At 42.9% G+C, this 23,314-nt stretch overlaps 1 protein-coding gene and 1 long non-coding RNA gene across 3 annotated transcripts in view; one reads left to right on the forward strand and one right to left on the reverse strand.

Moving 5' to 3' along the window:
- Nucleotides 1-4,774: 4,774 nt before the first annotated feature.
- On the forward strand, nt 4,775-22,886 carry fgf8b (fibroblast growth factor 8b). 2 transcript variants are annotated; one of them, XM_060842188.1, is made up of 5 exons: nt 4,775-5,776; nt 5,879-5,915; nt 6,899-7,076; nt 17,725-17,831; nt 20,710-22,886. In XM_060842188.1, the coding sequence occupies exons 1-5, from the start codon at nt 5,745-5,747 to the stop codon at nt 20,989-20,991; spliced, it is 636 nt and encodes a 211-aa protein (XP_060698171.1). In that variant the 5' UTR covers nt 4,775-5,744; the 3' UTR covers nt 20,992-22,886. The 2 variants fall into 2 exon arrangements, with proteins under 2 accessions (XP_060698171.1, XP_060698173.1); XM_060842190.1 differs by having other exon boundaries at nt 6,932-7,076.
- Nucleotides 11,620-23,314, reverse strand: part of LOC132826339 (uncharacterized) — a 53,709-nt gene continuing 42,014 nt past the window's right edge. Inside the window, exon 3 of the long non-coding RNA XR_009645870.1 lies at nt 11,620-11,908. This is a non-coding gene — a long non-coding RNA (uncharacterized LOC132826339). The remainder of the gene's footprint in view (nt 11,909-23,314) is intronic.

Below are 23,314 nucleotides of genomic sequence, written 5' to 3' on the forward strand. Positions count from 1 at the left end.
CTCAAATGCCATTTCCCTCAATTTCCTTCAGTTGTAAACATCTTGTGATCTCAACCACAAATAGTAGCTCTCTGGGGGCAAGGGGAGAGAATTCTGAAAATTTCTCAAACCTCCAAGTGAAGACACTTCTCAGCATTATTTTTCTAATTGGCTAAAGCCACATTTGGATATTCTGCCTTCAAGGCTTTCTGTTTTGCCAGGAGCTCTACCTCTCACTACCTTTCCTACTTATTCACAGAATCTTGTATGTGTCAATGATTCTTGTAAACTCCAGGGAATATAAGTGCATTCAACTCAATTTCTCCTCATGGGGACAAGATCTAAAATAGCCTTACACCTGGTCATATCTATGATGTACAGTTCAGGAAACTAACATGAATACACCTCATGAGTTCATCCTTCAAGCTACATTTGGCAATTAGTTTGGTTTATATATATATAAAGATCAAACCCTTGCATTCATTGCAATCCCATTGTTACAAGCTCCTCTTATTTTTGATTCATGATCTATTCAACGATATAGCTTCTGTTCATTGACTAGTAAACTACTTCAATAATTGTTAAATGATTCTTGGTATTTCTTAACTTCCCCATAATGATTCAACTTTTCAAATTATGGGTCATTCAGCACCACTATTCTTACATTGTCCTATATCATAAGGAGGCATTGGCACAGTCTTATTGTCAATTGTCTAGTCATCCAGCGGCCCAAGTAATATTCTGGTCTCAGCTTCAAATTCTGCCACAGGATGTTGGAAATTGAACGCAATAAAAACCTGGAACTTAAAATTTAGTGATGATCATGAAATCATTGTCAATTATCAGAAAAACATATTATGTTCTCTGATGTCATTTCTGTTATCTGGTCTGACATACATACATGTGATTCAGGCCCTCCGTAGTTGACTCTTAACTGGCCTAGAAGCCATTAAACTGTATCACTACTGACAGGTCCTTAACAAGGGGTAAAACAGGATGGCCCACCTGGTATCAAGTAAGGCACCGACAACAACTGCAAACCCAGCCTGCGTGGCCCTACAAAGGTGACCTTCAGAACATCTGGGAGGCTAGCCCCAAATTTTGGACAGCTGTTGCACAAACTAATCAAGTAACAGCCTGACAGTCATTCTCATGGATTCATACTTTACACATAGTGTCCTGGATACTACCATCAGCATTGCTGGCTATGCCCATTCATCGACAGGGTAGAGGTGTCACAGAGTGGTACACAGATGGCAGGGGGTGCCATGGGAGAACTCGGTTTTGACGCCAGGACTCCTTGAAGTCTCCTGGAATCAGATCAAACATGAGCAAGGTAACCTTCTGTGATTACCACAGACTCCAACCCGCACAACAATCCCCTATCACTCCCAGGATGATGAATCAGTACTCCTCCATGTTGAATACCATTTGGAGGAGGCTGTGAAGGTGGCCTCATATTTTTGCAGATTATATTCCACTTGCCAACTTTTTGCCCACTTTATTAATATGTATGTACCTCTCTGTAGATTATCTGTGTCATCCTCACCACTTGCCTTCCCATCTATTTTTGTAACATTCACAAATCTGATGATAGTGTTCACCTTCTTCATTCAAGACATTAAGATATATTGTAAATGATTTTGGCCCCAGCACAGATCTCTGTGGCATTTCACTCATAACAGGATTCCATTCTGAAAATGATACAGAAGCTATATCGTTGGATAGAGTATAAATCAAAAACAAGAGGAGCTTGTAACAATGGCATTGCAATGAATGTGAGACTTTAATCTTTATATATACCAGACCAATCTAATTGCCAAATGGAGCTTGGAGGATCAACTCATGAAGTGTATTCAGGTTAGCTTCCTAGAACTGTACATCATGGAAATGACCAGATGTAAGCCTATTTTAGATCTTGTCCCCATGAGGCGAAATTGAGTTAGCCAATCCTCTATTCATGCTAAAACACAAATTCCAACATCATGTGCTCTTATTTAGTAGACTTATGTGTACTACCATTTTTATCCATTCATGGGATGAGGGCGTGGCTAGCTAGGTCAGCTTTTATTGCCCATCTCTAATTGCCCAGAGGGCAGTTAAGAGTTAACTTGCTGTGGGTCTGGAGTCACATGTATGCTAGACCAAGTAAGCCTGGCAGTTGCCTTCCCTAAAGGATATTTGTGAACCAAAGGGGTTTTCCAGCAATCAGCAATGGATTCATGGTCATCATTAGTCTCTTAAACTTTTAGATATCTCTACTTTTTTTTCTCAACTGAATATTTTTCAACTGAATTCAAATTGCACCATGTGGCATGTCAAGATTTGAACCTGGGTCCCTAGATAATTGCCTGGGTCTCTGGATTAACACTCTTAGTGGTATAACCACAAGACCATCACCTTGCCATAAATACATAAATATATTTGATTTAGCTGTTCCTTTTTATCGATTCTGCTTGTTATTCCTTTATAGATTTCAGATAAACCTGTTATATCCCCTTCATGGAGCCATGTTGACTCTGATTTATTTATTTCTAAATGTTTTGATATTACTCGCTGGTTCACCTTCAGAGAAGATTTTTTTCTCCCTTTGCAGGTCACCTTTTGTCGGTTTTTAAAATGTTCCCAATTCTTTGTTTCAAAAGTAATCTTTGTTAGATTGTTTTTCTTTTCTTTCAATTTGATACTATCCTTAACTTCCCAGGTTCCATTGGTCGGTTTTCTCCTTTTCTGGAAACCTTCTTAGTCACTGGGATATATCTTTGCTGTGTCAAGTACAGTGAGTGCACTAACCTGTGCAACATGTGCAGTGAGTAGACCTCCCTGTGAGACGTACAGCCAATATAATTGCTCCTTCTACCCCCGAAACGTATGGGGCCTTCCTAGGGTGGCTATGTGTGGGGTTCAGGACAATCTTGGAAATGTTCATAAAGCTCGGTTTCTGAGCTCAGTACTCGCTGAGGTGGACTAACTGGGCTACCTGACCATTTTCCAATTGTTTGCTTTCTGTCCAGAGTGTACCTGGCAGTTTCCATTCACGATCCGCGCTGCGGGGTTTCTGGAGCCCAGAATACCGTCGCCTCTGACCGTTTCTGTTCGGCCGCCCATCGCTGCTAATTTGTTTAATTTATTTATTTTCATTTCCATGTTCAGCTTTAGCAACAGAATATTTCCAATAACATTTCAATCCGGGCGCGACCTCAACCCCTCTTGGAGAACGATTAAATTAATATTTGGCATAAAGACTTCACGATCTATCTGACCGACCCCAAGAATGATCGTTTCCCACATACTCACTAGCATATTCAATCTCACACACAATCTCAGGCACACTCACGAACACACACTTATACATACACCCTCAGACTCGCTCATACACAATCTCACACACACTAACACACATTCACCACAAGCCTACACACTCGATAGCACACACATGCAACCTCAAACATAAATACTCTAACACACAACTTCACACATATATTCACTTGCATACGCTCGCTCTTTTACATACACACTCAAACGGATGTACATGTACACCTATTCACTCATACATACAAACATACGCACGGAAAGATATTCGGAAGATCACACGTTCATGCACACACATCCATGTATACTCACACAGACCAGAATACCCTCTCATGTACGCACATGGGTACATATGCACTCAGATACTTCTGAAGGCGCACTCCTACACTTTCTAGCGCACATGTTCTTTTATATACACGTTCGTTCACATAGGTATTCACCCTGAGACATGAACTCATACACATATTCACGAACAAAAGTCTCCACATATATACGGGTAGATTAACACAATCAAAATCCTCACTTGCGCACAAGCATCCCATTTCACACAGAGACAAATCATCGCCTCATTCACAGATTGAGACACATTCAGACACGTTCACTCGTGTGACAGATACCACTGACGCACTCGGGAACACTTAAACCCGCACTCACACTCACACATACACACACAGACACACACACATATACGCACACATACACATATATATACATACAGACAGCACACATATATACACAGACACACACATACGCATCAGACACACATATACACACACAGACAACACACACATACACACACACAGGAACAACACACACACACAGAGACAACACACATATATATACAAATAGACAACACACATATATATCCACACACAGACAACACACACACACACACATATATATCCACACACAGACAACACACACACACACACATATATACACACACAGACAACACACACACATATACACACACAGACAACACACACAGACAACACACAGACAAACAGTCCAGGAACGGGCATCTTGGAGCACCGCTTCCCAATATTGAAATTGGAAATCTATGTTTATATAAACGCAAGAACATGCGCTACTCTTTAAAAAGAGCAGTAAATGCACATCCACAAACACAACACGACGTGGGTCCGTCTATCTATGAATACTAGTGCCGGCTGGAGTGTACACCTTGCTCAATAAACCTTGTGAGTAGGTGTGAATATGTGTTAAACTGTCGCATTTTCAGTCACAGCATGGAATCCCGTGAAATTGCAATAAATAATCAGTTTAAGAAATCACATTTGCTGCAAATGTACTGAAACATTTCTCCTTCAATGAAGACACTTGAGACGTTGCTGGATCTGATCGAATCCTAACCATCTCCAACACCTCCCCCCCCCCCCTCCCCACCCCAACACACACACAGTTTCCCCGCCCCCCTTGGTGTTTTACACTGAAATGTCATTCCCAGAAGCTGCAGCCGGCTACACGGCCGAGCCGACAGGTGTGCGCGTTCTATTTAAACCATTGTCCGTCGCTTGGCAAAGCCAGCCCGCAACTCCGGGAGCCAGCAGCGATAACTCAGAACCAACCAGACACACACAGACACAGAACAGAGTGAATTTAAGGATGGAAGGGGAGAGCGGGCAATAGGAGATTTGTACTCCCGGGACGATTGGGAGATTTTTCTTCGCTGAAGGTACACACAGGGATCGGTAGAGGAAGATTACCGCTTTCTGCAGCGGAAGGGTCCGGATTGCTGGAAATCTTGGTTTCAATGAAGTGAATTGAAGACGCGAGAGAGAGAGAAGAGGGGAAAACATTCCAGAGCCGGCGTGACGTTCCCCCGAGAGAGAGAGGGGACGGATAGTGAGAATCTCTGCAGCTTTTTGAACCAGGCGGATCTGACACAGACAGACCTTGACAGAACACCGTACCCAGCTCTCTCTCTCTCTCTGACAGGGAGTCAATGTAGAGCGGTCCTTAAATAAACCCCGCACCATCCTCCGGCCGAGGGAGCAGTCCCGGAGCAGACCGACACACGGACAGAGGGAGGAGGCAGGATTAGATACAATCCGGGCCAGTTCGACATACCTCTCCCTGCGGTTCCCTTCTCGCTCTCTCCCTCTCTCTCAATCTCTCTCCCCTGGACAGTGGTATCTGTGACCTGACTGCGTTTCCTTTCACGGTTTTTTTTCTCTCTCTCTCAACTCCACGTTCCCGGAGGTTCCTTGCTGTCCGGCCCCATCTCTGACGGGCGAGCCCCAGTTAATTTAGCCCCTTCACCAGCGGTCTGCCAGCCTTCGGGATTAAATCCGGATTCAACCCGCTCCAGGGAGTCTCTTTGCAGACGATAGGAGTACACACTGTGTGTGTGTGTGTTTTTGTTATTCCCCCATCTCTTTCACTGACAATTAAATCATCCAGTTAACAAGAATCTGCAACAAACGAGCTTCAGGATGCGGCTCCTGTCCCCACGCCTCAGCTATCTGTGAGTTCATTACTTTTGATAAAGTTGTCTGCTGCTTAAACTCGCGAAGTTTGGAGCCAGTGAAAGTCTCAGCTCGCTAATTGTAACTTTCTTCACTCGCAGGTGCCTGCAACTGCTGACCTTTTGTTTCCAAGCTCAGGTCGGTATTAATGACTAAATATGTATTTATTTATTTATTTATGGATCTGTTTATTGACCGGAACAAAATAATGAAAGTGTCGATCAATTGGTCTCTCGAGCACTTTGATGACAAATGAATGCATTTTGGTTTTTAACTTTGGGGCTGTTTTTGTGTGTGTGTGTGTGTGGGGGGGGGGGGGGGGGGGGGATGGTGGTGGAGGTTTTATCGGTGCCTGTTGTGATAATTTCACAGGAGAACTCACTGGGAGCAAAGGCATCGGCGAGGGGGCTCCCGGGAGGCTGAGAGAGAGAGGGGGAGGGAGGGACACGGAGGGAAAAGGAGGAATAGGGTGACAAAAACGCAGTTTAAAAGTTAAAGAGAAAATAAGGCGGAGTAGGTCCGGCTGGGAATGGAAAGGTGAAGGAGGGAACAGGAAAGACCCGCAGAGCGGACAGATTGGGAGACATCGAGCAACAGAGAGGCGCAGAGAAAGACAGATGCGAAGCTTGGAAGTTGCAGTCTCGGCCTGTTCCACGTGTTTCTGTCATTAAGCAGCCCGCCCTATAAATTAATGCCATTGTCCGGGGCTTTGGGACAACTGAAACCGTCATTGAAGGGATGGCCCGGCCTATCTCTCTCTCTCTCTCCAACTCCCCCTGTCTGGGACCAGGCACCCACTGCTCCGAGCTCACCCCCACCCCCCCCCCCCGACCGCGAACTTTAAAACTGTTGGAAACCAGCAAAATCATTTAAACATTTCACAGAAGAGCAAGGGGGAAGGGGCGGTGACGAGTCCAGTTGATTTACGCAAACGATTTGCAAAATTGGCTCCCTCTTCGAAAAGGAATTACCCTCGGACCGAAGCTTCTGTTAATTGGTTAAATTATGATAAAAGCAAACGGGGCAGATTCTTAGACCGAAGGAGGTGCCTCAGTCTGAAGGCAGCTGGATCTGTGGTTGTTTAATGCACATGTGTATTGTATATTGTATTTTCTTTAAAGGTAACCTCTCAGTCACCGCCTAATTTTACACAGCACGTTAGGGAGCAGACCAGGCAGACGGACCGGCTGAGCAGGAGGTTAATCCGCACCTACCAACTCTACAGCCGCACCAGCGGGAAACATGTGCAGGTCCTGGGCAAGAAAATCAACGCCAAAGCGGAGGATGGAGATAAGTACGGTAAGAGAGAGAGAGAGAGACCAGGCACTGGGACAGCAACTGGAAAGTGAGTGGAGGAAAGGAAGGGCACACTGGAGGGTGACACAGGGGCATTGCAGAGATGGAGGGAGAGGGCAAAGGGGTACATTGAGGGCGGGAGTGGAGGGAGAGAAGAGGGGAGACACTTGGCGTCATGGTGTAGGAGAGGGAGACACAAGGGAGAGAGGGACATATTGGAGAGATGGATGGAGTGAGTTGAGCGGATGGAGGAAGGGAGGGCGACCTGGAAGGATAACGCAAGAAAAGGAGGGAAACTCCCCGCGGAAGGAGTGGGACGCTGCAAAGGATTGCCGAAAGCGGAGCGAGGTTGGGAGAGCAGAGGCTGAACAACGTGCCGCAGAATGGAAATTCATGTGGCGAGCGCGAATGAGGAAAGAGGAAGCGAGAGAGAGAGAGAGAAAAGGCAATATGTGAGACAAGAGAGAGAGAGAGAGAAAACATGTTAAAAGGAACTGATTAAGGGGAAGACGAGCGAATTAAACAGCAGGCAGAGTGAAAAGGACACGGCATGCCATCTCGGTCAGAGACACAGTTAAACACTGACTCCGGCTCCCTCGCCTGTCTCCACCCGAGACAGCATCCACTCTGTAGCTGTTCTCCAACCATTCGCTGCTCTCGGATTTCAATCCAGCAGGACTCAGGGGGTTGAAAATCTGCAGCCAACCCCAACCCAGACCCCGGGGCATCAAAGGAGCAATGGATGGAATCATCACTGAGCCCTGAGAGAACCCGAAAAATGACCGGAGAAGCCGGTGTTGGACAGGGGTGGACAAAGTTAAAAATCACCCAACACCAGGTTATAGTCCAACAGGTTTATTTGGAAGCACTAGCTTTCGGAGCGCTGCTCCTACATCAGCTGTTTGTGGACAGCTCTCACAATTTTAATTAAATGCGGAGAAATAACTAGCTCTCACAACCGACCACAGGCAGTGACAGAGAGAGATGAGAAAAAAGCCTGATCATGCCGAGGTTTCATTGTCATTCGCTTATCTTTGAATCGCTGGGGGTAGTGTCCTCACCTCTGAGCCAGGAGACTTGGGTTGAAGTCTCACCCGTTCCAGGCTTGTGCCACATCTCCGAACACGTTGATAATTTAAAATAAACTGAACCACATTTGGATGGAATATCCAGTTTGCAGGTTCGTGTGTACTCCGAGTGAACTAGACTAAAACACTTCATTAAAAGCAAAATATTTTGCAACCTGAAAATCTAAAATCAAAGAAGAGAATGCTTGGGGGGGGGGGGTGGAGAAACTCAGCAGGTCTGGCAGCATCTGGTGAGAGAGTGAGTTAATGTTTCAAGCCCAATTTGACTTCTTCAGAACTTTAAATCCACTTAATGTTTTGCTCAGGGACGTGAGGGAGAAACATTATTTAATTAGCTTTTATCTTTCGTGCGCTCCTTCAGGAACTGGATCATCAGTCTCGAGTCAGTCAGGGAGCTCTGATCCTCTTGAATTGACTTGTCTGGAAACTTGTCCCTGGCTTGGCGGAGTCTTCCCCTCCTGTGATCACTCGCTATGTCTGCGGGCAATCCACTAAATCAATACTCAAATCCATTTACCGCCGAACCGATCGATTGATTCCGCCCCTCCCATGAATTAATGGCTGTTTTTCTCCCTTGATTTAATTAAAAGAAATAGCCCTGTCCGCCTGCTCCCTCCTCGGGACAGCGTTGGGTGGTGTTTAATCAGCAACTCTCATTGACCTTCGTTCTGACAATGTCTTTTACAGATGGCAATGTGTGACATAGCTGAGCTATGGCATTTGATTTGTGGTGATCTCAGTTGTGTCGATAGTAGTGGTTGGTTGAGGGATTTAGTTGGCTCTGCTTGGTCCAGCTGATGTTGCAGTGATCTGGAGCTTACATGGTAAGTTATTGAGGTTAGTTCTGTCTGCCGCTGACGGTTGAACACAATACAATGAAACATTAACAAAACACAGGGTGCTGGGGAAACTCAGCGTGTCAGACAATATCTGTGGAAAGAGAGTTAGCCTTTGGAGTCAGTAGAACTGCGAGGGATTGGGAAATGGAGGTTTTTACACTATGGACAGAGGCGGAGGAGCGAAGGTATGTGTGGGGGGAGGAGTGGGGTTGGAATGTCACGTAGCTCACACCAGGAAGGATGGTAGGATTTCACGCTCGAGTTGCTTACTGAACTTGCGTGTTACCTCTCCATGACGCGAGGATACTCCTTTCTCTAAATACCAACCTGTAAAAGTTTATTACCTTTTCAAAACAAAACATTTTGCTTTCCCAATGGCTAATTTCACACTATAGGGCACTCCATCAGCCACTTTGACGCTGACTTAACTGGCCTATATTCTTTTGCAGCCCCTTTCGGTTTTACTTTGCAAACTGGAAGTGTTAGTAAATAATCCTGGTAATGGATTCCGATGATTGTGAGCGGTGGTGTAGTAGTCAGAATCTTGAACACCCAGGTAAAGGTCTCAGCTACATGCCTCCCAATGTGTATCTTGGGGTAAATACAGATTTTTTTCATATGAGATTAAAGGAGATTTAGGTAAATAAAAGTCAGATTTGTTCACATTATTACTAGAAATATATTTCAAGATCTGAAGTAATTTTGTGCAAAAATTAGTTTGGGAACAGAAAATGTTTGGCAACTGCAAGATTTTTTTTGTCTCTGGGTACAGGCAACACTTGCATTGTTACAGTTATTGCTAATCCCTAGTTGACATGAGTGTGTAGAACCATATCTTTTCCAGAAGGCTTGGTATCAGGAATATCTGTAGGTCAGGCAGAGTGATATGTTTTCCTTCCATGAAGACAATTAGCAAATTAGCTGCAATTGTAACAATAAATCAACAGCTTTTGTGGTTAGGTACCCAATGTTTGTCACCTCAGTGAATGTAATTTGTGATTAAGTGTCAATGTTATTGGTCTACAGTTCCAAAACTGGCCTACTTATATTCTATATTCCTATCCCTTCCTCAAGTTGTAGTCTATTTTCAACTAGAATTATTTCAGATGTGCATGGACACAGTGGCCGTCTCGCAGCTCAGATTCATACGGGACTTCATAAGGCAACATTTACACCAAAACCATTGCACAGTGTTTTATCTTCATATCAATGCTCCAGTTGTAATTCAAACCCAGACATAATGCTGTGCCTGACTCCAGAATGGAAGGGTGGGACTCCACCAAACTACTTCTTTCAAATGCTATAGTTGTCATATGAACCTAAAATCATTTGATGTGAGATCCCACTCAGGGACCATCTCACATCAGGTTGAACTCCCACTAACTGGAGGAAAGCTGCAAACAGGTGTGAAGTATCCAGGAAAGCACTGCACTAAACTGTAAACCATTAATTAAATCTTTCTAAAGCTATTACAACAGCTGTTTGTAACAATAAAATCATAAATTCCTTACAGTGTGGAAGCAGGCCATTCAGTTCATTGAATCCACACTGCCCCTCCGAACGGCATCCCACTCAGACCCAACTATCCCTGTTACCCTGCATTTTCCATGGCCAATCCACCTAGCCTGCACATCCCTGAAGACTATGGGCAATTTAACATGGCCAATCCACCTAACCTTTGGATTGTGGGAGGAAACTGGTGCACCCAGAGAAAACCCACACAGACATGGGGAGAATGTACAAACTCCAACCACAGTTGCCTGAGACTGGAATCGAACCCAGGTCCTGGCAGTGAGGCAGCAGTGCTAACCACTGACTGACCATGCCCAAAATATTGGAAAACAATGGCCATTGAACTCTAATGGTTTACTTTATAACATTAGTTGCAGCTTGCCAGCTGTTTTTAGCTGTCCACAGATAGCAGGTAATGGATAGGTGCATGTGTGAGGAAGCGAGGAGAGTGTGTAGAGAATGTCTAAGTGCATATGTGTAAGTGTCTGAAGATGTGTCAGTGTATATGTGTTGCGAGTGTCTCTGTGTGTGAAATCGCAAGTTTGCATGTAGTTTCAGATGAAGGAGTCAATCAGCACATCTTAGATCATCTAGACAGATTTAAAAATTACATTCTCCATCACTTTGACTCACTGTCTCTTGAACAAGTTCAAAATTTTCAATTCTAATAACTTTACATGAATAATCAACCCAATCACTTAGCCCAATTCATGTAAAATAAATATTAGACTCAATTGTCTTAAATCATAGTAATGTGTCTGTACCCTTAGTATCTCAGTTCTGGGATAGAGATTATGTGCATGTGTGCCTTTGTATGTGTCTATGCTTGTGTTTATCTATATGTGTTTATGTACATGTTTGTGTCATTAGTCTTTAGCATGAACCAGTCTAAATTTCCACACAATGGATCAAGACTGCAACAAATTCAGAGTATTGTTTGAAACAGTCCTGCATCTATCTCTAGCTAGAGGTCTGTAAAACAGCACTGGGAAACTAATCTGTGTTTAGGAATCAAAATATTTTTATGTAAAAGAAAAATCACATCATCTAAGCTAACAAGCAATGGTTATAAATTACAATATCTAAAGCTTGACAATTTAGACCAACATTTCTCAAACTGAGTTGGGGTAAAACTAAGCATTTCAAGGGGGTTTGCAATGCAAGCCAGCTGTACAAAAGAGTGACTGCCCAAATAACTCTGGTCAAAGGTAGGCAAGTGCACATTGATCACAATGTGATCTGCTCCCCACTTGCTCCTGCTCTCCCCATTCTCCTCTCGTGCTTTTTTCATGATCTGTTTTCTCTCTGCTCCTACTGTCTTCAGCTGTTTTCTCCATGTTCAGTTCTCTTGATGCTCCTGCTGTCTCTCCAAGCTCCTGACCAATAGAGATAGATTCTGCAATGAGAAGAGGGCACATTAATATGTAACAGTAAGTACTTGTCATCTTAAAAACATTTTTTAAAAAAATTCTCACTTCATATTATCGTCACAAAGGATTTTAATTTAGATGGGGAATCTGTAAATTACTAATCTATTTGAAAAGGGATTCTGTGGCACAGATTAGGATCAGATATTAAACAAATATATCTATAAAAGAATGACCAAGCACAGCTCTAGAATAGATTTCACTTTACAGCATACTCCATTATATTGCATCTTGCTTTTGCATATGAGCAATGAAGTATGAGCAGTGACTCAATTATTGACACACTGACTTTAGAGTCAGAAAGTTGTCAATTTGTACCTCACTCTAGGACTTGAACAAACAGATTGGCCGATTGTCCAGTACAGTATTGAGAGAATGCTGCATATTCAGATAAAACATTAAACAGTAGCTCAACATTCTCAATGTGATAAAGAGCCCCTGACATTTTATAAAGAATACAAAAGTTCTCCCTTGGCCAATATTTATCCCTCAATCAATATCATTGAAACTCCCTAACACCACTTCAATTAGTTCTGAGATGGCTGATATGGTCAATGCACAATTTCCACACTCTGCCACATTTAGGGCAGGTGGTACTTGGATATTAAGTAAATTGAAAGTTTTGTGTATTTTCACCAATGCCTCAACTTCATTGCTGCATGTTTCTGATGAATTCTGTTGATGTGTCTGGTGCCTTCTGAATGAGCCACCTCCATTTTAGTCAGTCACAGGCCAGGAATTTCTCTTGGTCAATGGAAATGTTTGACCCAGGGAGCTATGAGGACATCCCTAAAGTGTTGGTTTCTGCTGTGCTACTGGGAGTCTCCTTCCACAAATGAGACCTGATTTGAACGGAAGAATCTGCCTACAAAAAATGGCATAACCAATTAGACAATGCCTGGTATCTTGTAATTAAAATCAGTCATTAGCATTAGGGCTTAGAGAGTAAGAGACTGTATCATTGGATATTGTAGGTGAGATATTAACATTGGATAAGATATTGTGCTATTTGGGTAAGATAGTGTATCATTGAAAGGGATATAGTATCATTGGATTTGATAAACTGGGAAGGATCCTGCACTGTTATGTGAATTCTACGTCAATGAGTGAAATACTGTTATCAGTGTATGGGGTATTGTATTACTGCTCTGGAAGATGAATCATTGAGAGGGATATTGTATCTTTGGATGGAATGAACTTGATGATTGAGAATATCTTGGGTGGTGTGATGCATCATTGGGGGTAATAATGCATTATTGAATTGAGTAGTGTATCATTGAGTGGAATAATATGCTGGGCAGAAGTGAGGACTGCAGATGCTGGAATCCAGAGTTTAGATTAGAGTTGTGCTGGAAAAGCACAGCAGGTCAGGCAGCATACAGGGAGCAGGAAAATCGACATTTTGGGCAAAAGCCCTTCATCAGGAGGAATATGTATCATTAGGCAGTATGCTCTTGGTGAGAGGGATAGTATGGGTGGCACAGTGGTTAGCACTGCTGCCTCACAGCGCCAGAGACCCGTGTTCAATTCCCGCCTCAGGCAACTGACTGTGTGGAGTTTGCACATTCTCCCCGTGTCTGCATGGGTTTCCTCCCACAGTCCAAAGATGTGCAGGTCAGGTGAATTGGCCATGCTAAATTGCCCGTAGTGTTAGGTAATGGGCAAATGTAAGGGTATGGGTGGGTTTCGCTTCGGCGGGTCAGTGTGGACTTGTTGGGCCGAAGGGCCTGTTTCCACACTGTAATTAATCTAATCTAATCTAATCTATATCATTGGGTAGGATATTGCATCATTGGGTAGAATAATGTCTGATGGGAAGAATTGGTTGCTTTTCATTCTTTGAATCTAAATAATAGTAATTCTATCATTCTTATGTTAGTGCAGAAAGATATTGAAGACAGAGGTTTAAAAAATATGTGTTTGGTCATGAATTGAAAGGGAAAATATGTAGATCTATGGGAGCAGGGTGGGGGCTCTTTCATTTAGCTAGCAGTCATGATGGGACAAATGGCACTCTTCTGTTGTGAATGATTAAATTATCACTACCATGTACACAGACCAGGAAAGTGACAGATTTAATTCAATTAGCCAATCTCATCTGATGTACTGTTAGATTACTGAAAGTTAATTTTAGTGCTCTGGGTGTACACAGGAGGAATGTGCAGGTTCCACCACTGACCAATATCAAGTCCTCCCTGTCACTAAGGGTGGTTTTCAAATGTTAGAAGAAGGTTGAACTTGGTAATGATATAGTCAGAACAAGCACAATCAAGCAAGAAAAATGGTCACCTGGGGTAAAGTACCCAAAGAATGCTTCTATCGAGAAAGAATCGGTCTTCAGAGAAAAAGCAGGAAAAGTAAGAAAAAGTCATTCTTTGAATCGTTTTTTTAATGATAAATCTCAATTATGCGAGTGGCCCTTCTTCATTAGAGATAATGATTATTGGAAAATATTTGAATTTGGAGTTGCACACCTCAAACCATCCTGTCCATATAACGTATCTACACATACCTTGGACCTTTGCTGCTTGAGTTATAACCACACATCTGCTCAAATATATGATAGATTTAATCTACATACAAAAGCAATAATTGCCTACAAATTATTTAGGGATTGCCTTTCTTTATAAAAAGTACAGGAGCTATTATACTCTAAATTACAACATTTAAAAGGCACCCAGATGAATGTATGAATAGGAAGGGTTTGGCGGGATATGGGCCAAATGCTGGCAAATGGGATTAGATCACCTTAGCATATCTGGTGCAGATGAGATGGAGTGAACGATCTGTTTCTGTGCTGTACAACTCTCACTCTATATAATAGACTCTCTCAAATAGATGCTAGACTGCTCCCCTCAATTTAGAGTTAAGTAAGGTCCAAGATCATTCTTTTTAAAGCCAATTATACTTCAGTCCAAATCAACAATACGCAAGGAAGAATTTGCTGTCAGATCATATCCTTCTTAACTTCCCAAAGCACTTTGCAGTCAACTAAACACTTTTTAGAACAAAAGTAATTGTTGTAATGTAGGAAATGCAGCAGCCAATTTGTATTCAGCTTCCACAATCAGCAATTTGATTAGGACTGTGTAATCTGTTATAATTATGTGGATGAAGGAACAACATAGGCCTGGACACTGTGCAGAACTCCCCTATTTTTATTCAGATACCACTATTGGTATGCTTACACCCTGAGAGGGAAGATGGAATCTTGGTTTAACATCAGTAGGGGAATTGATGGTTATGGGGAAAGGACAGAAAAGTGGACATGAGGAGTGTCAAATCAACCACTATCCTATTGAATGGCTATAGGATTCATTCATGTGCCAAACAGCCTACACCTGTTCCTATTTCTTATTGTCTCATCCAAAGGAGGCACCTCACTAGTATTGCAGTGGCAGCATGAGCCTAGATCTCCCTGCACTGTACTTGATGCCACAGCTTCAAACAAGAAACAAGCCACATACCTATTGAGGCAAGGTTCAAACCCCAGCAATCATTGACATGATAACTAGTGCAATTATTGTCTATTACTACATTTGTAACTGTTAACTCTGTGATCTTCCAGTGTGTTGTGGTAAAGTCATTGACTCTGAGACACTGAGATCTAAAAAATTCCAAATTTAAAAAGCAACTGCTAGGAAATGCCCAGCAGGCCAGGAAGCATCTGAGTGGAGAAAGAAGCAGAGTTAATTTCTCAGCTCAGTGCAAGGTTTCCAAGAGATGTGGCTGAGTATTTTCAACACCTTCAGCTATTGTTTCAGGTTTGTAGCATCTGCAATGGCTCACTTTAAAAAATCCGAGGTAGAATTATCAGTTATTGAGTTAGTTGGTGTCAGATGGAGCTTATGTGTGTACATTAAGAAAGACCAGGCTCAGCTCTTCCTGTGGACCTTATATTATTAAACATCCAGCCATTCACCCAGCTGGTAAACAGTGACAACCAACCAGAATATCCCAACAAGTCAGTTGACCGCTTCAGGAGGGGAACAAGAGGTGAAGTGACACTAAATCTGAATCTCGGGTCACTGGAGAATTCCATAGCTCAATATTGGTTGAAGAGTATTTCAAGGACACCTTTCTGACTGACAAATCGCTGAAGCTTTCTCCTTTAGTGTTCCAGCCAATATTCAATCTTCAATCAAGATCAATATTCAGATTGTCTGGTTATTTTCTTCCACTGTTTGTTGGACCTCTCTGTGTAAAACTGGTTGCCATGCCTCCTACATTAGGACAGTGACAACACTTCAAAGCATAATATTTTTTGTAATGTGCTTTGGGATATTGAGGGGGTTGTGAAAGATACAATGCAAATAATAAAATATTTCATTCTTTTATATTTTATATATTACTGGGTAACAATCTGCCTAGTGTGTGCTACTGCTTTTTAATCCATTGAATCTTTGATGTATTATTGTTAGGGGTGTTCAAATATTGTCATCAAAGTCTTAGCAACATCTGGGCTAAAGAGGAGACCATTTGTTTCTAGTTCTGTTTTTCTTTCTTATTTACAGTTTTCCCTGTTTGAAATATTTTTTCTTCCCCCAGTGCTCTTAGCATTAGCAACTTGGGATACATGGAATTTCATAAGAACACAGATAAGAACAAATACACAAAAGTAAAGTCGATTATTTTGGTCCATTGAACCTGCTAAGCCATTCAATAAGTTCATCATTGATCTATCTGCTTAAATCCATCCTCCTGTCCTTCCCTCTTGTTCCTTAATTCACTAAGTGTCCAAAGATCTAAGGATCTGTCTCAAATATACACAATGACTGAACATCCACTCTTCTTGGAGGGAAAGAGTTTCAGGAATCCACCATCCTTTGATTGAATATGTTTCTCTTAATGTCAGAACCTGGTAGACACACCCTGTATTCTGAGGTGGTGGCCTTTACTTCCAGACTTTCTAATCAAGGGAAATATACTCTGAGTATCTACTATGTCAAGTTTATTTAGGATTTTAAATGAGATGATGGTATATATTTAAATAGTGTAAGATCAGAACTTGGAGAGCCTAATGTATTCCAGAGGTGTACCACATATACACCAGACTATATTTTCAGCTCTGGAATCTGGGTTCAGTTCTGTTTCAGATTGATGACTCCAGTGGCCAAGAATGAAAAGAGCCTGAGAAATCTCAGAACAGAAACAGACATTCCTGAGACCCACTTGGCAAATCAAGCAGCAGCTCTGGCAGAGCGGAGGTGTTAGCTGTGTAGGTACTGTACACCACCTGATGAAGTGCAACACCTGAAAAGCTGAGGTTCCAGCTGCGAAAAATTACTGGGGATAGTGAGGGAGCTTAACTCTGTGTCTAACACAGTGTTGTGGTGGCCCTGGGAGTGTTTGAGGACAATGTACAGGGAGCTTTATTCTGAAACAAGTCCAGTGCTTACCCCTCCTGAGAGTGTTTGGGGACAATTTTGAGGAAGTTTTATTCGATGTCTAACCCATGCTGTATCTGTTCTGGGTGTATATTCTGTGAACATAGCTTTATCTAACACTGCTATGCTTGTGCGGGGAGAGTTGGATGATCTTCCCCCGATAGGTAGTTTAGGAAAAGCATTCCATTCTCCTGGAGTAACATGGAGTGCAGAAATGTTCTCACCTTCTCCTTCCTAAATCTTTTTTGCGAGTCTAATGTTTTTTTTCTGGGGCTGTTAGAAATAGCCCATCATACAGTGCAGTAACCAGTGCGGGAACGGATTGAGAATACAACTCTTGCTTAACAGAAAGTTGCCGACCGTTCTCTCAGTCCAGCACCCCTTTCTTTCCAATGCAGCCAAACTGATTGTGGAGACAGACACCTTCGGGAGCAGAGTCCGCATTAAGGGAGCCGAGTCCGGGTTTTACATCTGTATGAACAAGCGAGGAAAACTGATCGGCAAGGTAAGGATGAATGGGATTGGCGGGGAAAATTTCTGAGCACATGTTTTGCCAAGTGGGAGTTGGGGCACATGGAAAGGACCAGAACAAGACAAGGAGACGTAGAAAATTAGTGAGATACGAGTTTACCTTCATTGGAGGAGGGGAGAGAGAAACAGAAGAAGGGATAGAAAGAGGGCAAAATAGAAACAGAAACAGGTGAAGAAACAACTGGAGAAACGGTAGTAGAAACGGAAACAAGAATAAAATGGAGTAATGAGGAAATGGACAGCGAGAGTCAGAAACAGACAATTAAGAAAAGTAAGGTTCTGACGAGAAGGAAAGAGGAAGGGGGTGTGAGAGAGAAAATTGGAGAGAGAAAGCAAGTGATTGAAATAGATCAGGGTGAAGATCGGAGTTATGGCAGAAAGAGAAAGGTTACTTTTCAATGCAACAGTTAGGAGTGTGACAAGCCCAGATTTTATTACTCTGCTCACTTCAGAAGGCCAGTTTTTCAAACCCAGAGGTTTATAAAGTCATGAGGGGCATGGACAGGATAAATAGACAAAGCCTTTTCCCTGGGGTGGGGGAGTCCAGAACTAGAGGTTTCAGGAGGGAGGGGAAAGATTTAAAAGGGGCCTAAGGGACAAGAGTTTCACGCAGAGGGTGGTGCGTGTATGGAATGAGCTGCCAGAGGAAGTGGTGGAGGCTGGTACAATTGCAACATTTAAAAGGCATCTGGATGGGTATATGAATAGGAAGGGTTTGGAGGGATATGGACTGGGTGCTGGTAAATGGGACTAGATTAGGTTAGGAAATCTGGTCGGCATGGACGAGTTGAAGGGAAGAGTCTGTGCTGTCTGCCTCTAAGACTCTATTAGATTTCTGGATTAATCCGCATGTTCCGCCACAGAGGGTGAAACCCGGCTAAAATCATCGATTCAAGAAAACGCGGTTCCTCATTTTTATTGACAGTCACTCTCGCCCCGTAGTGCTTCCGCTAAATCCCCGACTCTCGCTGTACTCGGAGATAGGTGGACGATGCTTCCTTGCCCACTAGGAACATCAGCCTGACACCCTGAGGCCCGCGGGATAGATTGGGACTCCCTATTCCATGTTTTGTTTTACGTTCGCCAGAACACGGGATGGAAATGTGGACTCCGCTCCTGGGTGTCCGGCTGCCTGAGGGATGTGAAATATTCCCAAACAGTGGGAATAGCCGGGAGGAGACACTCCCATCCAGGGGGATTAGAACCCCGGTTCCCCATCAATGGGTTCATTCTGCCTGCTCTTTCTGCACAGTTTGGGTTATAATGTTTCTGGAATATCTACTTGTCTATTCACTCGCGGGATGTAGGAGTCGCTGGTTGGGCCGGCATTTATTGCCGTCCCTAGTTGCCCCCTGAGAAGGTGACGGTGAGCCGCTGCAGTCCCTGAGATATCGGGAGATCCACAATGTGGTTAGAGTGGCAATAATCTATTAACATAGTGTATAGATTAAAAAGAAGCATAATCCGGTTCGCGGTATACCTGGATGCTATTACAGACATATAATGATTATAGGGACCACTTTATTACATAGTTAAAAATCACACAACACCAGGTTATAGTCCAACAGGTTTAATTGGAAGCACTAACTTTCGGAGTGACGCTCCTTCATCAAGTGATAGTGTCGCTCCGGAAGCTAGTGTGCTTCCAAGTAAACCTGTTGGACTATAACCTGGTGTTGTATGATTTTTAACTATGTACACCCCAGTGCAACACCGGCATCTCCAAATCATGACTTTATTACATAGTTCCTAGAGCTGGGCAGGTACATGGCTGAAATGACGGATCTAATGTCTGGCTAGTTATGATGATACGACCCATCTGTTTTTGGAATGGATTAAATATGAAGGTCTACATGAGCAGTTGAAGGAAGCTGACTCCTTTCGCCTGCTGCTGGGACCTGAAGGTGGATTTGAAGGTTTGTGTTGGATTTGGAGCGGGCAGGCCAGCCTGCCGCTTTCCTCTTCCACTTGTCTAATTCTGTGTCGCATGGATCCCTGAGTCCCGGCTGCTGGCAGCTTCCGTGCGACCAACAGCAAGCTCGGAGATCCAGGGGCGGCGCGCCCCCTGCCGCTCCCGCCATCTGGCTGGGGCCAGCTGATATTATTCCTTATGACAAGTTGCAATTCACAGTGCCCAGGACTGGACCGTACACATGGCCTGGGAGAGGGATGTTCTGGGGGAGTTGGGGGGCTATAGCCACAGATGGAAACTGATACACGCAGGGGCCGCAGGTTCCATACTTCACGGGTCACCAGTGTTTGTACATTGCACACACTTACCCTGCCACTCTCTCAATTCACCTCTTCGGAAGCAAGACGGCAGACCCTAAACACAGCGAGGCTACAGATACTTTGAAGTCTGCCTGCTCTTCAAAATAATCTTCCGTCCCCTTTCTCACCCTGAATAATTTTCTCAATTCTGTCTCTTCAAGTCTGTTGATTTTTACCCCTTTTCATCTTGTTAGTGTCTTTTAAAATTCTCCCTCGCTATCTCGTCCTTTCCACTTTCCACCCTTTCTCTCTCCACACCTCCACCCCCCCACCCCCCAGCCTCCAATCCAATCTTTCCATTGTTCATTTGATAATCCATGCGTTTTTCCAGAACTGAAAACAATAAGGTGATCCCAGTACTGTGGTCTGAGGTATCCCCCCTGACCGATCACAGTCTCTTGGCGCGTTAAATGTCTTTTCAAAGAAAATTCTTCACATATATATGTATAATGTGTGCGTTTGTGTGTGTGTATACTTCACGAGTAGAATTATCTATATTTATAAACGCCCACAAACTGGAAATGAGCAGGGGATGTTAGTGTGAATGGGACGTTTACTCAGTCTCCTGTTTCTTTGTGCAGCGAAGCGGGAAGAGCAAGGATTGTGTCTTCACTGAAATTGTGCTGGAGAACAACTACACGGCTCTGCAGAACGCCAAGTACGAAGGATGGTTCATGGCTTTCACCCGGAAAGGGAGACCCAGGAAAGGGTCGAAGACCAGGCAGCACCAGAGGGAGGTGCATTTCATGAAGAGATTACCCAAAGGTCACCTGTCCTCTTTGGACAGCCACAGACACTTCGAGTTCATCAACTACCCTTTCTCGAGCAGGACTAAACGCACCAGACACTCCAGGCCTCGGTAGAAACAGCCACCGTCCCCAAGGTCACCACTCTCTCCAGTGACCTTTACTGCAGATAATGGATGGACCCACTCTGTCTTTTCTTTAAAATAAATGAGATGCTTTATTTTTCTATTCAACTCCAACTGATGAGACTACATCACCAGGCGTTTGGGAAAATAATTCAGTCTGAAGTAAAGTTTAAATAGTTTTCAGAACAAGAGAAGGACAGGAACACACAAGGATTCTGTGACAGGGAAAGGGAAATCCTTCCAAACCTGAGCTGCTGGTCTGTTTGATTCCTAAGCTGAGATGAGAGCCTGAGACTGGTTTATTGTTGTATATAAATGAGTTAGCTAGCTAGAGTGGAAGGATGGAAGATTTACTTTTATTCTCCCATGGTCCTCTTCAAATGCTGCTTTTGATACGTCTTCACTTAAGTGTGATGTCCTGAGGAATGAATTACCAAGATATCTACAAAACAAAATCTGCTGGACTTGAGTTTAGCCCTCAGTTCTGTCCCTAGGTATTGTTACAAGTCATTCGTTGTCCAACTGCATTCTCTGAATCTTAGAACAGACATACACACTGCAAACAATTATAACCTCAAACTGTCTTAATATTTCTCCATTTTCTTACTTACCTATTTTAGTACAACACTGTATTGTTGCCAAGAAACTGGCATAATGTCTTTTGTATTTTTTTTTGGAGAATTGTGTAAAATAATTTTTAATGAGAATATTTATTTAATAACTGTATTAAATTTGTATTAGAATACAGAAAGTAATTTGTGTGATGTCACTGTAAGATAGCACAGGATGTCAGGGATTGTGTGAGACATGAATGCTCCAGCAGTTAGACAAGGGAACACAAAGAAAAGGCAGATAAATAAAAGCTCACGTACAGAGGGAAATGGAAAGAGAATGGAGAGAAGTGAAATATAACTCTGAGAAAGAGAAACTGAAGAGAATGAAAGAAATAAAAAGAAGGAAGGTTGGGAGAAGTCAGGGACAAGGAAGAAAATGGCATAGTGATAATGCCACTGGACTAGTCATCTGTAAACTGAGACTACAGGGAACTTGGGTTCGAATCCCACCATGACAGTGGATGCAATTTAATTAATAAAATGGAATATAAAACTAGTAAGAGTAATGAAGACCATAACAACCATCAATTGTTATGGAAACCCATCTCTTTCATTGATATTTGTCTGGAGAAGGAAATCTTTTGTCCTGACCTTGTCTGGCCTATCTGTGACTCCAGACCCAGAGCAACATGGTTGACTCCTAGCTCTCCTCGGAAATAGCCCAGTAAGCCATTCAGTTCAAGGGCAATTAGGGACAAGTAACAAATGCCTCACTTGCCAGCGATACCCACATCCCATGAACGATTTTTAAAAATGGCTATTAAGGATTGTCCCACCTCTCACATCATAGAATTGTTTTGTATTTCGAATAAGCCTATATTGTCACCTCTGTTTCATTTTAGTGGATCATTTTATTAGAAACTTCTTTTAAATTCACCTTTTAGTCAGGGGTCTTGAAAAGTGTAAAAACAACACATATACAATTAGAAAGAGGTGGATTTGTGTGTGTAAGGGGAAATACTTCCATCACACTGAGGTGGATAGATATACTAATAGATAGATAAACTGACAGGCAGATGACTACGCAGGTAAATACTATGACTTTTAGTATAATAAATTGGGGAATGCTTCCTGTTATTACCTTCAGCAAAATAATAAATATATCTTTATATGTTTTACATGAGTTTACCATCTCATATCATAGTTGCACAGATCTAGAATCAAAGGCACAATTACTCATTGGAACCGAGCTCAGCTAATTTGCATATACTTTTGACGAGTAATGTGCTCAAAACAACTGGTCAGTGTTATCTACTGTCAGGCTCTGTATAAATTCTACACTTTTCAATAATTGTTTGAGATTGCTTTCTTTTTATCATCGCCCATCTCATCAAAGCAAAAGAATTTTTTCATGCAGTCTGCAGCAGGCTTCCACACATTCACAACTATATGTATCGGTAAGATTAGATTAGATTACTTACAGTGTGGAAACAGGCCCTTCGGCCCAACAAATCCACACCGACCCGCCGAAGCGCAACCCACCCAGACCCATTCCCCTACATCTAACACTACGGGCAATTTAGTATGGCCAATTCACCTAACCTGCACATTTTTTTGGATAATGGGAGGAAACCGGAGCACCCAGAGGAAATGTGCAAACTCCACACAGAATCGAACCCGGGTCTCTGGCGCTGTGAGGCAGCAATGTTAATCACTGTGCCACCGTGCCGCCCGAATAGCCTAAATAGCATTGTAATTTAT

The sequence above is a fragment of the Hemiscyllium ocellatum genome, chromosome 22, assembly GCF_020745735.1.
Source record: "Hemiscyllium ocellatum isolate sHemOce1 chromosome 22, sHemOce1.pat.X.cur, whole genome shotgun sequence".
Taxonomy (NCBI): Eukaryota; Metazoa; Chordata; class Chondrichthyes; order Orectolobiformes; family Hemiscylliidae; genus Hemiscyllium; species Hemiscyllium ocellatum.